This window comes from Anoplopoma fimbria, chromosome 4 (assembly GCF_027596085.1).
Source record: "Anoplopoma fimbria isolate UVic2021 breed Golden Eagle Sablefish chromosome 4, Afim_UVic_2022, whole genome shotgun sequence".
NCBI classification, from domain to species: Eukaryota; Metazoa; Chordata; class Actinopteri; order Perciformes; family Anoplopomatidae; genus Anoplopoma; species Anoplopoma fimbria.
The window spans coordinates 14,538,308-14,553,285 of record NC_072452.1 but is presented as its reverse complement, the minus strand read 5'-3'; the positions used below and the strand labels follow the sequence as shown (position 1 = coordinate 14,553,285).

The 14,978-nt window shown below is 39.2% G+C and overlaps 1 protein-coding gene across 2 annotated transcripts in view; it reads left to right on the top strand.

Annotated features, from left to right (window-relative positions):
- Nucleotides 1-14,978, top strand: part of pcdh11 (protocadherin 11) — a 115,591-nt gene that overhangs the window by 33,561 nt on the left and 67,052 nt on the right. For both annotated transcript variants that reach the window (XM_054597802.1, XM_054597803.1), the window contains exon 3: nt 14,279-14,335. In XM_054597802.1, the coding sequence (XP_054453777.1) occupies nt 14,279-14,335 (57 nt within the window). The remainder of the gene's footprint in view (nt 1-14,278; nt 14,336-14,978) is intronic.

Sequence of the window (14,978 nt, the reverse complement as noted above, 5' to 3'; positions counted from 1 at the left end):
AGGAGTTTAAATGTTTATGCTTTTTTGGTTTTATAATTCCTAATACCCATTAAGTGACATGAAATAATGTGATTTGCCTGAGAAATAACAATTTAAGTGTTCCAACACTGAGTCTTACTTTTCCCCTGTAGTGTGATTATGGCGTACATGTTGAATGAATAGCAATAATAAGTATATAACTAAACGCACTGTTAAGCTGTTAAGAAAGAGACAACATTGATAATCGTTGGTTAGTTTTGTCTCGAACTACCACACTAACAGTGTGTTAAGAAAAGCCACAAACCACACATCCGTTCAAGCGTTTCAAAAAGTAAAGTGCAGGTTTTGGATGAACTCTTTGTATGCTGCCTGCACAGACAACAGCTTGACAGTTGGTTTCAAAGAACGTCTCAGCACCTAAAGGGAGGTGTGCAAGGAAGGAGAGAGAATAACAAAAGTGGTTCAGTCATGCACATCACATCGTTCTTGTTTTTATTAATCCCTACTGTACATCTCCTCAGCACTTAAAACAGACTTTAGCTAGCACCCTCTAACTCACATCAAAGTCAACACTTGTTTGTTCTGTCATCCTTAGAAATAGACATTTGCCCAAACGACTGACAGTCACGCTTCTTATTATGCAAATAGGCAGATTGGAGTTTGTGTTGCTCTCAGTGTAGAGAAGTACTGGTTTCACTTCAGCTTACAGGTGGAAGAAAAGTGATGTTCTGGCTGAATGAGATTATTGCTTCCAAAATTTGATTTCCACATTTCCTGCTGACCTAAAAACTGAAATGATGTAATTTGAAGTAGTTGGCCCTCTGTCAGTTTAAACCCCTGAAATCTGACTACCTGGGCTCCAATACAACTCATTTGAAAAAGCTAAACTGTGATTGCATCTGAAGGATATTGAACCAGGCGTTTCTAATCCGTTCACGTTTGCTTATAAACACCGTATGTATTGTTTAGGGCACTGTCAAAACCATTTACCTTTTCATTTTACTAGATACTGAAGAGGTGAAATGTTCATGTAATTGAACTCTATGTGTCACCTCATATTTCAATAATAGCTGATTTGAATCATATTCCCCCCAGTTTGGTGCACATGTCGCATTAAAACTTAATTAACTCAGAGTCCACCACATAGAGGTGGATGGTGAGCGATGTGAGTCGAATGCCGATAACGCACAGTAGGGAGAGCTTTTGCAGTGCATGGCGTGCTAAAATCACACTAATTTAAATAATTGACATTATACATGCTGTGTTGAATAAATAATTAAATAAATAAATAACACCTTCGGATCATAGCTGGGTTTCTCATTAGAAGGCAAGCTGTGCAACTTCGTGCTCAGGAATGACAGTCAAGTGAAGCAATTGCAATAATTACAGCAGCGAAAAAAGAGTGTGCGTGCGGGTTGGGAGGGGTGGGGGCTTAACGGAAGGCAATGAGGAGGGAGGCGCTGACTGTCTACAGGTGCCTCTGATTAAGGGTAATCTGGGCAGCCCTCCCCTTTCTCATCTCTGCAATGAGCCCCGTTGCCTCTGGGTGCCTCGAGCTCCGTGGCTGCCTGGTGTAATGAGCTCCAGAGAAACTCACTGGCTGGCCCGCAGGCCAGTCCCTACAGAGCCATAATGAGCACTCCAGTGTACCAATTCGTGCTCCCCCACCAAGGGCACCCCCAAGACTGGCTCCCCTCAGACATGGGTGGGTACGGCTTGTTCTCCATGCCTCCCATAGCCACGTTCCACTTCAAATCCCCTTTCCTAGGTAACGGCATCCCCTCTGGGTTCAGTGCGATGGCCCTGCGTGTGTGTGTGGTAGAAGGGATGGCCCGGAGCCCAGGCTTGGCATCAATCACTTTACATCGAGAGTGAGGCAAGAGGCGGCGATAGGGATTGAGCTGCGGCAAAGATAGAGGGGGAGGCCCGGGACACTGGGATGGAGTGCCGGGTGAAAAGTGAGGACAGCTGAAGTAGCCGGGGATGGAAGAAGGTAAATGATGGTAGAGGAATGGAGAAGGTGAGGTAACTGACAGATGGAGTGAGCGTGAGGGAGGCAATTGTATGAGAGTGAGAGAGAGAGAGAGAGAGAGAGAGAAAGAGAGAGAGAAAGAGGAGTATGTGGGTATAATGAGGTCTATGGAGGAGGGAGGGTAATGAGAAGGGGGAAAGAGTCGGAGTCCAAGGTGAGGAAAGATAGCGGGATAGAGAGAGAGAGAGAGAGAGAGAGAGAGAGAGATAGAGAGAGAGAGAAAGACAGAGAGAGAAAGAGAGAGAGAGAGAGACTCTTTTGCCAAACAGCGGTCCCTCTGTTGGTGCTGGGTTGGATCTGTTGTTTAAGAAACTGCACTGCTGTGCTTTTGCTCTCTTAAACAACCGGGAGGTGGGTGAGAGGATCGACGGGCCTGACCACAGAGCAGGGCTTTGAAGCTGCCTCACGCTGAGAGAAACTGTATTGGATTTAGAGAGACTGCCTTTCAAAAAGGAAAAAAAAAAAGAGAGAATGAAAGACAAAAAGAAATGGAAAACAGAATTAAAAACAGAACATAAAAGAGAGACGAATCTAAATAATTTATATATACAGCAAATATATATAATGTTTAATGATAATCTTGACATGCCTCGTACTTTTGCTTTTGCTCGTCTATATTTATCTGTTTGAAAGATTAGCATAACAATTAACATTTTCCACGAGCCTGTATGCAGATAGCAAGATGGCAATCGCGAACATAGTGTAGCATTCATTAGGATTATTCACCATCATTAATTGTGGTCATGAGCAATTTTCAGGGTTAGAAATGATTCCATCTGTTTCTCGCTTTGGTTGTCTTTTGCATTAGAAAGGAAAAACATTAAGCATTCGTCTTCAGTCGTATGTTTATCCGCGTTTTGCATTTGTGGATGTGTTTCTCTGCGTGAACGCCTGCGCTTGTGTGTGTTCTTAGACTCTTGTGAAGTCCAGGAGTAAAAAGGCACTCATCATCTTTCATCTGTGCTGCATTTATTCTACAGTAGTACTGCGGCAGCTGTTGCAGACATATTTTTTGTCTTTTTTTTATCCCCCCAAAGTGTTGTAAACTTGGTATTTTGAAACTAAAATCGTGTGCTTCTTCAATGGCAGCTAGTCAGATCACCGTTGCACCTTCTGGCATCTGAGAATATGTTTTCCTTTTCTGAGGAAGTACACTTGGGGATGGAGTGAGAGTGCAATAGTATAACCTCATACACAATAGAAACAATAAAATGAGAAAGTTTTTGCACTACAATAGCTACATCTTTATCAGAGAGGATTAGCATGGTGGGTAGGATTGGACAGTTTGTCTTATTTTAATTGCTGTGTATTTCAAATCACTTCCCATTGCTCTTCTTCTTGAATAGAACCTCTGCGGGCCCAAAACTTATTTTCAGTCTTTTCAGGAAATAGTTCCATCTGGGAATAAGGATTACCCTACTACTATAGTGATTATTATTATTATTATTATTGTTGTTGTTATTATTATTATCCTGAGAGGGATTAGGGATGTGTCTCAACCAGTGAGTGTTGCCTTGCAAAATACAAGTAAATCACAACACCATGTCACCATGTCTTCTGTTCAGTTCATGAAAATATATAAAAAAACATTAAATCCTGAAAAAGAGATGTTTAACATCCTCTGAACAAGGGCAATGTGCTCTTTTAATATCAGCATGTCACATAATTGAGTTTTGAAAAAGAATGATGTTTGCAGCAGAGTTCAGCTACCGTTCCAGTAGGACGATATTGAAATTACAAAACTGCGTCTGGGCTGAAATTTGCTACTTGTGTCACATATGAGTTGACAGATGAATACATTCAGGAAGTTACAAGCTGGTTATCAAAAAGTTTTCTCCACTATGATCCTTTTTTAAATTTGAAGTTACATCAGTACCTTTTATCCCATTGTTTCTTGTGATAAAGGACACAGAATGCCGAACACTGGCCATTTTATCTCACAGAAAAGAGGAAAATGTTTAAACGTTAGGACACAATATGAAGGAATACAGTATTCAGTATGTATTGAGGATTTAAAACTTCTAAGTTGTACACAAAATTGCTACAATTTATTGTTTTCACATGAGTCCCTTGGCTTGAGGGCAGTATAAACAGAGAAGACACCATAACAAAGCACTGCCCAAAGCCTCAATTGACCTTTGGGGTTCTGATCTCTTAATGTGTTTCTCTGTGTTGGTGCTGATAAAGCCTCCCTTTGCCTCTGTCCAAATCTATAAAGCTTTTTCCAAAGACGCTGGTAATGCGGAGTGAGAGACACAAATATCCGCCCCATTCTATGGTCATAACCTCTGCCTCTGCCATCGATAGCTCTAATAGGTGTTTAGAAGGCCTTGTATTTTCCTCCGTTTGATAGCCGGCTGATGGTTCGTCATGTCATTCAGAGAAAACGGTTGTGGGTGTTGGGCGGAAGTCAGACGATAATTCTTTAGTGAGGTCCGCTGAGGTCTGGACTTCACAATGAGAACATCTATTCAAAACCAATCTCTTTTAAATTTGTAACCCTGTAGATTTGCATAATTCATGTATGTCCACCTGAAACAGAAAAAGAAATACATTTGCAATTCCATTCGTGATCATAACACTCCAGTTATTATGTTAGAAGCACATGTGGGGATTGACGTGGCAGCCTGAAGGGCTTCTGGTTACAGATTGATCCCCATGCAACACTAGTTATTGTCCATGTCTTGACGGCAGTATTTCTTTCTATATAACTGCAATTTACTTCTCTTACAAGAATTCCCATGCCCCTGTTTTGTTTTACTAAGACATATTGCAGTTAGACCATACTGATGTCAAAAACACTACTTTTATTAAAAAACTTCTTGCTATATTGAATCCAAGTCCAAAAAAGCCATAGTTTAACCCTGTGATTATTTTGGTTTAAAACTGCTATTTATAGAATTCAGCATTCTCTGCATTTGGCACCCCCACACTGGAATTTATAAAAAAAAACATTAAGAGATGGCTACAGAAATTTGTGTTTATGAAAATCTACCGAAGCTTGAAAAAAACAAAAACCTTTTATCATGTTAGAGCTGCAGTGCATAATATTCTCTTTGTTAAAAGATTATGGTCATAAATTCTGAACACATTTAGAATATGGGTTTTTGTATGTGTGTGTACTGTTTAATTGTTTGATTATTGCTTTAAAGATAAAGAAGGAAGCTGTTTCTTTTATGTAAATGATATACTTTGTATGAGTTAGCTCAATGTTTTTCACCACTGAATAAAAAATTTGAATGGTACTGGGAATATGATGTTCAGTCTTGGTTTGGTAATACTTGGTTGGCAATACCTCAGTTTAAATGACCGGTATGACCTATTATTTGTTAGATATCAATATCTAGCTGTGGAGAGTATAAAAGGTGATATTTTTTTGTGGAAAATACATTTAAAAGTGAGGGTCATATTATATTAAAACAAGTCGCGTATTCACAAAGCAGACATTCTCCCATTGGAGCGAGTACCCATCACGTAAAAGGGTGGATCAAATGGTTAATGCTTACTCAATATGAGATGGTGAAATGGAATTTCTAAAGATGCGTAGGCTAATGTTACAGTTTGTAATGTTCAGATGTTTATTATTGAATTGAAAAATGTGGTGATTTATTTTGTTTCTCTTTTTATTTATTCATTTGATTACTAGTTAAATAAGATGATAATGTTTTTCAGAGCAAAGACTATCTAACTGGACCACTCTAAAAAATATAACTAAATACAAATGGTGACTTTCTATCTTATCTTACCCAGATTACTTGTCTTAAGTATGACTTATTTGCATTTAGTGCTGGGCTATATGGCCAATCTTCCTATCACCATATAGGTCATTTTATATCTTGATAATAATATGTATTTCAATATAGCATGTCTTCTAAAACTACATGAAATAACTACATGGTTTTGATTGCTCTTTTGTGAATTAAATACTTGACAAAGGAAAGTAGTGATTCTCTTCTCATTTAAATAGGCACTTTAGTTAAAGAAATCAGATTTTCTAGTTGTCAATGTATCACGATATCTTGATATATGATTTAATCATGATCTGATTCCATTGAATGGCGATAAATTGTCATATTGAATTCTCGCCCAGACTTTATTGCATTCTTTTACCCAGGAAAAGCACTGGGATTCATAATATTAGCTACGTACTGTGTACCCCTGCCTTCTTGCACTGGGCTTCAGCAGCCTACTGCTGCTGGGACAAAAAGAAACTCCACTGAGGTTTAACCCAACCAATGAGATTATTTCTGCTTGCATAGTAGTTCTGTCTCTGAAAAATGTTTGTGTAGCTAAAACCCCAATCTGCCTACATGGTTTGGTTCATGTGTGGCCGTGACTCCCCAGACTGGGGGTTTGGTCGAGGCGTACTGCCCGCTAGTAGTGTGGAACACATGTCTGGCACAACCAGTGCCATGGGGGGAATGGCTCACAGCTGGTTTGATTGGGGCTCTGGCCTTAATCGGCCATGTCTCTGCCATCAGTGCTCAAGGAGCAGTCACACACATGTTAACTGTGCCCATACAAGGGAAACTGATTGGAGCCTTCCAGATTCATTCCCAATCAAATACTGAATCGCTCTCAGACAGATAAAGGCTAGTGTTGCTTTGTGAGATGGGTATCAATGTCTAACGAGAAAGCTCAGGCTACGCATTCAACAAGCCACTTTAAGTCTCAATTCTCATGCAGACGAAGGAAGGGGTCTATTTTGGGACTGTCGATTTTGGGGTTCGGAATGGTGGGTGGCAGTCTATGCGCTAAAGATAAATATGTCTACTCCGGTGAAGGTGCATGCATATTTAATCCTAAACACTATTGCAAAGGGCTGCAACATAAAAAACACAGGGGTACTGAAAGGGCGATGTCGAGCACCTCTGCAGAGAGGAGGAGAGTAGACTGCTCATCAAAACAGAGCACATTCTCCGTAATTTGACAAACAGAAGATGATTAGCATACGTTTGCCAAATTTACTTGCAAATTATGTTGCATTCTTGAACTGTTTTGTATCATGTAAAGCAAAAGCTACTTGAATATTTATCATTCCTAACTCCTTTTCTCAAAAAGGCATGCTGAGAAGAGAGGATTTGGTAATGCATAGCACATGCCCTGGGTAATTTGACTTGATGGGATGGCATTTATTTTAATTTATCAATTTAAAGTTTTGCCTGACCGTGAGAAGCAGTCAATAACAACGTACAGCTAATGTAATTTTGAACACACTTAATGCACTGCTCACCCGACTAGAGAGAGAATTGCAGTAGTAAATTGGTAGACTGTTGCTGATAAGCTTAACAGCAAAGAGCCATCCAAGCATTTGAATGAGGGCATTAATTGTTGTTTAAAACAGGATTAATGAAGTGACAACGACACCGTGTGTTGCCTCTTGCTCTTGAGAGGAAGGCCTGCCAATGGCGGAAAATGGTGACAAGACTGACTTCTAGAGGACATCAGCAGAGAAGTAGTAGCTCAGAACTTAGTCAGAACTTAGCAAATACTATAATTGCGAACCAAATAAATAAAGAAAAGCTTTGCCTCATTTCAGAATAATTGTGTCTTTATATAAAAAAGCAGCTTCACACACTCTCATGCAAGCACAAACAGATATATTCAGTCATGCCCAAACGCTCACATACAAATGCGTACATACACGCAGACCACTCTTAATCTTTCCGACACACACACACACACAAGTGCATGTTCATGCACACCACAAATGCAGTGCACAAGCACAAAGCAAATGTCCCCACAAAGTAGATGAGCTCCACTCTGTGTCGAATTGAAAGCATCTGCAAAGCCAGTTTCTCTCGGCCGCGGAGGCGTGCATCAGCCGGCAGAAGCGCCTGCTTGGTGTCCCAGGGTGGCTCGCGTAACACTTGGCCTGCTCCCTAGCCACTGCCTGGATCAGAGAGGACCACTGCTATCATCTAGGCGCTGGCAGCAGAGAGGCTAGGCTTAGAATGACAAATTGGTTAGAGGGAGTGAGTGACGAGAGCAGGCCAAGAAATATACTTTGAAGAGAGAAATGCATTCCGGGTTTTGACAAGCATGCCACATTATATGGTCAAGTGTACAAGCCTGACGCCCGCCATGTGGATTGATCCAGATCCCAAAGACACTTAAATGAGGCAAGGCTTTCTCATCAAGACAATGCCAGAGTATTTATCTTAGAGAGTCACCCAAAATATTACTGGATTAGAGAGCTTTTCAGCACATAGTCTCTCTTCTCGTGGCCTCAATTTGTAACAAACTGCAGCTCCTCTCCAAACTATCTGAGCGATGACAATTTTGTAGTGTTTGCTTGTTAGGTCATATTTTTTCGCACCGACAGTGGTGTAATATTCACAAATGTATAATCATACGTGTAATTACATCCAACTTAATCCAAGGAGACTTCTCCCCTTATAAACCAGGAAATTTTAATAACTCGCTCAAGATAATAACAGAAATAATCAGCAAAAGGTGTTTCTGTTTCTATTTTTATAATAGCCTACTATTCTAATATGATTCTCATTGATTCATTGTTAATTCAGAATGTGTTATTTAGTTGACTTTTTCAACAAACTCATAATTTCCAAATGTTTTCCCCATCATGATCTGTGATTACAGCCATCAATTTATGCTTTCTGTAACAGTTTGGCAGAAACTCGTCAAATGAGACTTTCTAGGAAAGCAATGCTATATTTAATAAATGTTGTTTTCTGTTTAGTATTGAGATAGAGCTTGATCTTAAAGTAAGAGTGCATACACGGTGTAGACTTGTGGCTTTTGTTGGAAGTCAAATATATAAAAATAAAAATCAAGGCGCCCCCTCTCCCACCTGAAGGCCTTGCACAGTAGTTGACAACAACGTGTCGAAATAGAAAAACTGGAAACTGGAAAAGAATAAAAACTGTGAGACCTGATTTGACTGAAGACCTCATATACTCAGAACTGGTACACAAACCTTTGTTAAGACACTTAAATATGCCCTACATGTATTGTGGTACACAACAATTATATTGCTTGATTTAAAACAGTATCAGCATGTGCCTTTTCTGTAGGTATCAGGTTTCTGAAAACTCAATGTCCTAATGAAATGTCATAGCAGTTGTAAAGGCAGTAAAAACAATATTAAGCTTCCCTGACATATTCTAGATTATCATAAACCCACATGGTATGAAATCCTGTTCTAGTTAATCCACAGCAATATTGCACTTGTCAAAACAATCCATGGCACCAAAGACTGTTTAAAAAACACTAAATCTCCAAAGAATGAGGACTAGTGATTGAGTGGATAATGACGGACTGCTTAATGTTGGAGATGTATTGGATTCGAGTCTACTTGAAGAGAATAAAATGTACTTGACATTTTGCATAAAATAATAAAAATAATAATAATAATAATTCTATTTGTATAGCACTTTTTAAACTCGGAGTACAAAGTGCTTTCCTTAGGCTGCAGGTCAATACAATTAAAATTGTAAAATTTATAAAAACATAAAAATATAAGCACACAATTAAAATACCATTAAAAATAAATTTACAGATGAATCATTTCGAACCATAAGGTAGGACAGGTGAAACGGCTTAACACTTAAAATCAAGTGGTTACACAACAGAGAAATTTCAACAATTTAACACATTAATAAATGTTATCAATTATCAGGCAAAAAGGCAAGTCGGTAAAAATGTGTCTTAAAACAGGATTTAAAAGCGGAAACAGTGTCTGAAGAACGAATGTTAACTGGAAGACTTTTCATACAAAAAAAAAAATTGAAATTTTGATCTGAGTATATACAAATGAATGAATTCCAACCATTATACAAAATATTTTATGGTTACCACATTTTGACTATTGGAATGATTGATTTACAAGACTGTGTTCCTGCTGTGTTAAGAGTGAGTTTGTTTTAAACACAGCAGCTTTGTAGGTTGTAATTACATTGTTTTTCTTCAGGCTTTTTGGCACCTTGGTCAAAGGCAAGCTCCTGTGTGCTTCTAGGACTCTCTCTCATGTAAATTAAGGCCTCTTTCCTTGCCAAAGCAATCATGACATTGCACTGGTGCAATGCTAGGTCTGAAAATAAGCCATGTCAGAAGCATACACACAAGACACCGGATGTAACCTTCTTGAATTCCCTCTCTGAGCAAGCTGCAGAGCCGCACCAGTTGGCATCTCCAGAATTTGGTTTGAAGTTGTAGAGTATTTTACTTTTGTTGCTTTGCAAATGAGGCTCACCCTGGCACAATTTCAAAGAGCTTGTGCTATATGTGCAGCTTCCTTCAGGCACTAGTTTCTGAACCTTCATCATTCTGTATGCATATGCACAGTACTGCACTGAGCTCACATGGAAGACTAGATAAACATGCCAAGCAGGGACGGAGATGGAAGGCAGCATGCACATGTGTAGTTAGCCTGTCTGTATGTTGAGTATGTGTGCCTCAGCTTGACTGACATGCTCTATCGTATAACATGGCAGGTAGACAGTATGAAAGCCTTGTAGGTTTTTACCCATTAAAATGATATTCAATCATTTTTTGATGGGCTTTTTTTGCCCGAAACCACGCCTTATAATGATTCAAGGTTCGAGTGCCATTCACATTGAAATGTTGTGTTGCTTGAAGCCACATCAAAATAATTGTTTTGATATGTCTTGTTTTTGTCTTGGCAATGACATTAATAGGGGGTGATCGTACAATGAGGACAAAGAACATTTTTGAGGTATGTTGACTAAATTTGAGCCACGTAATCCCCTGGCTCGCAGTTATAGGGTTTTAGTCTGGGCATCATGGAAAAGGCATTGCTTTGCGATACAAATGTTGCACATATTGCGTGCCCCTTTGATTGCAAGTCCAAGTCAGCCACTAAATAATAATAATGCAGGGATTGAAACAGCAAAATAGCCCAGGGCTCAAAAATTGCTAATGAACAGCAGCAGGGTGCAGTTGGGGGGTACGGTGGGGGGTTGAGGCATCTGAAACCTTACTTCCTGTTTGAATGACAAATAATCTATGGTCGCTTACTTTTATACTCAAAACATATGTGTCATTGCCTGAAATGGGGGTAAACATTAAATTCAATATGGACTCAGATGGCTGTATGGAAACAATTTTAGCTAAAATATATACACATCTTGTTCTACTAACACGTTATCAATGTACTAATCAAACTTCAACACAAGGCAGCTTTATCTTGTATAGCGCTTGTGTTTTACGCTTGTTACACTCTCTTCTTTCACTGCCTGTCAAGAGGTCTTCTCACACTGCAGAGAACCATCAAGCGAAGGGAAATCCATGGAGAGGGACAGAGACAGAAGGCAAGAAAAAGAGAATATATTCAGTGCTGTGTGCTGCAGATCAAAAAAAAAAAAACATGGCAGTCACATGATCAAAGGCATTTGATAATCCTTGAACTACATTGCTCCTTTAATCCTAGTGAGAGTACTATATTTTATTGGGGGGTGTGGTTTGGGGGCTGTGGGGACAATGTCAGGGTGGCAACAGGGTAAGAAAAAGCAGTAACTAGCTGCTGGAAACACAGTTTACTAAATGTAGCTTGGCACTTTTGATGTAGCCGGGAAAGACGACAGAATAAAGCCTCCTTGTGTGTGTGGAGAGTAGAGGCTGAGCTGATAGAGCTAGATACACAAATGTGCCACAAGTCCCTGTCCACTCAGCAGTGAATAGTGCTCTTGTTTTTTCAGGGGACTTGTCAGGGAAGTTGGCTTGTTGAATGTGACCAGACTACTATATACTACATCTGGCACATACAAATAGAGAGGAAGTAATGCATGGTTTGGTCTAATATTCCTTTTGAGCAAGCTTGAGTTGAACAGTTCTGTTATACTGAAGGGTTCACCTACATCTGTTCATAAATTACACGATTAAGACATTGCTTATTTGTAAGTTAGATTAGTTGTATGCTAAGAATAACGCTAAAGGAAAGAAAAAAAACTTGGATCCTTGCTAAATCAGCATGTATCCAAGAAATCAGACAAAGAAACATCATGTTTCAGTTATCTTTCCGTTTCCTCAGAAAATAAATGTTGCTGTGTATCATAGCCTGTGCTCTCTGGGCCTCATCAAATTACAATAACCACCTCAAGTGCTCTGAAAAGAGAAAAACATCAATATATGGTGTAATCCAAGGCCCTCGGTTGCAAGCCTTGTCAATAATGTTTGCCTATCAGATGCAAAATGTTCCAGAGCAAAGGTGAGTTGAAAAATGTTTTCTCCTTCCATTCCTTTTCTATTCAGGATTTATATCACGATAACATGAACATCATCGCATTCATGTTTCCTGTAAAAACATGGACTATGAGTTATTGCTCACAAAGCTGCATGCTTTCCCGCATGGTTAATAAATGAATGATTAATAATGACTTTTTACATGTGTGTGTTACACTCAAGCTGTCTGACAAAGGAACATGGCCTAAATGAAAAGTGATGTTTTGTTCCGCTCAAAAAATAAAATGAGACTGTAATGGGGGGGGAAATCAGTAAAATAAATAAATAAAACAACACTGACTATAGCCCGGGGAGATCTTGCTATGTGATTGTGTTTGTGTCCAAGAAAGGGAAAAAGATTTAGATTATCTGTGGTTGGTATCACGCTTGAACAGGCTCCTTTTGTTATATGAGCTAAAGCATTGAATCCAAGCAGCAACAAATTATATTTGTATTTGTAAATATTTCTTCTTCCACGTCATTTGTGCTTTCGAATTGAAGTGGTTGACAAAGATGAATTGAAACTCTGTCGTTTACTTCAAATGTATACAGACATAAAATAAATACCAAAATTTGCTGCTTAGTGAATTTAGCAAAGTTCTCTTCCAATTTCTGACACTGATTCCATAAAAGATTTAGACCTTTTGCTTTTTTTAGTAGCACATCAGAACATTCTAGAGTTAATGGGAGTTATATGGTAAATCAGAAATGTCTTTCTATTTTCAGTATTGTTACCGTTGATTAACTGTCAATGGTGGTACAGGGCAGAATCATCTGCATATTGTAAAAGCTTTGGTTCAGGTCATTGGAATGTCGTCAGTTTGTCCATTCATCTCCCCTTAAATATGCAATATAAAAGATAGAAGTCACATTGTTGGAGACTGCTTGCGATCAAGGTCATTCTGTTTTCCACCCTGTAAATCATACAATTCTCACACTTGCAACACACTCAGAAGCAAATTCCATTTCTCGTTCCCATCCCCAAAGAAAAATAACTCATGTTTATTTGTCACATCAATTAAGATATCATGGTCATATAGACTACTCAATCTGTAGGGAAAATTTTGTCTACTAATTCCATCATCACAGCAAGGCCCATTTATTCATTTATATTTAATGATGCGGTGTTTATGCTGGAGTGAAAGCCTGGCTTTTTTTTTTTCTTCTCTGAGTAGCCTCGGCCAGAGAGGTGTTCTCCTTCTATGTTGCAATGAAATATAGATGTTAGGAGTCTGGAGAGTTGAGTGTGTCATCTGTCCTGGTGATACCATAAGGCAGCCATTAATAGTGTCAGGGAGCATCAGACACACCACAGCCACATAATTGGATATGAGGGCATAACTGAAAGCACCTGCTTGGAAATCAACAGGGCCTTCCCAGGAGGCAGGCCCTTGGTAGATTCCCAAAGAAGTATGCAGAGCCCATCCACATCCCTGCTGCGTTTGCTTCACTCATTTCTCTTTTCATTTCTCACCGGGGTCAGCTCAAGATGGCTTCTTGTTTTCTCTTTTTTAGGATTGGCATTGTGAGTATGCAAATACTTAGAATCTTTGCATAATCACAAGCAGCGGGGCCATCTGTTGTTGGCTTGTTGACTTACCTTGCGTCAGCTTTTTAATGGTGTTTTGTTGTATCTGAGTGATGTCTTGGTGTATTAACAATGTGATAATCATTTAACCTCAAAAAACGAGTTCAGGCATGTATGCAAAAGTCTGAACATATGTTCAGTGAAATCTTCTGACAAAGAAGGATTTATAATCTTTGTGGAGGGATAGAAGGAAGGGGAAACTGAAAAACAAAACACAATACATCACTATAACCACTCACATGGTGTGCAATAAGATGATATTGTCCAGATAAAGATTTAAAATACAACTGTCAACAAAAGCTGTGGTCTTGGATTAGTGATCTGCAAGGATTGCGAGTCGCTTAACCCCTCTAAAATATATTGCAAAAATGCTAATGGTAAGGACTGGGAAATAAGCTGCAACTTCTGTCACTGAAGATTTGCTGGGAGATGCTCTCCACAGAAAACATGTCCCTGATAATGTGTTTTTCTTGTAGAACCTGAGCCAGACACCGGAGAAGTCTTTCTCACCGCCCCCCATGTGTCCTCATAAGGTAAGCTCCGGTTTTCTTTCAGGAAAGGGACAAACAACATTATGCAAAATAACAATTATTTTGATAATTTAATGTTCTTGTTAGCTTTTGTTTTTGTGCCTACTCGCATCTCACATTTGTAAATTAGCTTTATATCATGTCAAGACCCTTCTCATGTTTTCACATATTTGATTTGCCAGAGGATGTGCAAATTATTTTGCTTATCAGTTATTCTAAAAAGACAATGATTTCACTTAAAAACCAGGCATATTTTTTCCGTAGCTGCTATTTTTGTCTCTCTGCATTTCATTATGAACATTTCTTTTACATGAGGTGAGAAGAGCAGATTTATTCAATGCTAATTAGTGCTGTACATGCACAGTCAAAGTCATCACTTCACTATGATGGTCTCAAGTCATTTCCACACATTGAAGTAACTTTCCCCTTCAGTTCCTGCTCCTGGTGTGTGCCTCTTGCAAATGTGATAATGTGCTATGTAGTGAAATTCACACGATTTCAGTTCACTTAGCACCAAATGTGTCAAAAATGCCTGTGTCCTTTTCTGGATGAATGGCTGGTATGGTGGAGAGTGGCTTGTTGCAAGAGTGGACCTTGGTAAAAGGAGCCCAATGGAGGGAAGCTGTCTGACAGCCTGTCATCAACT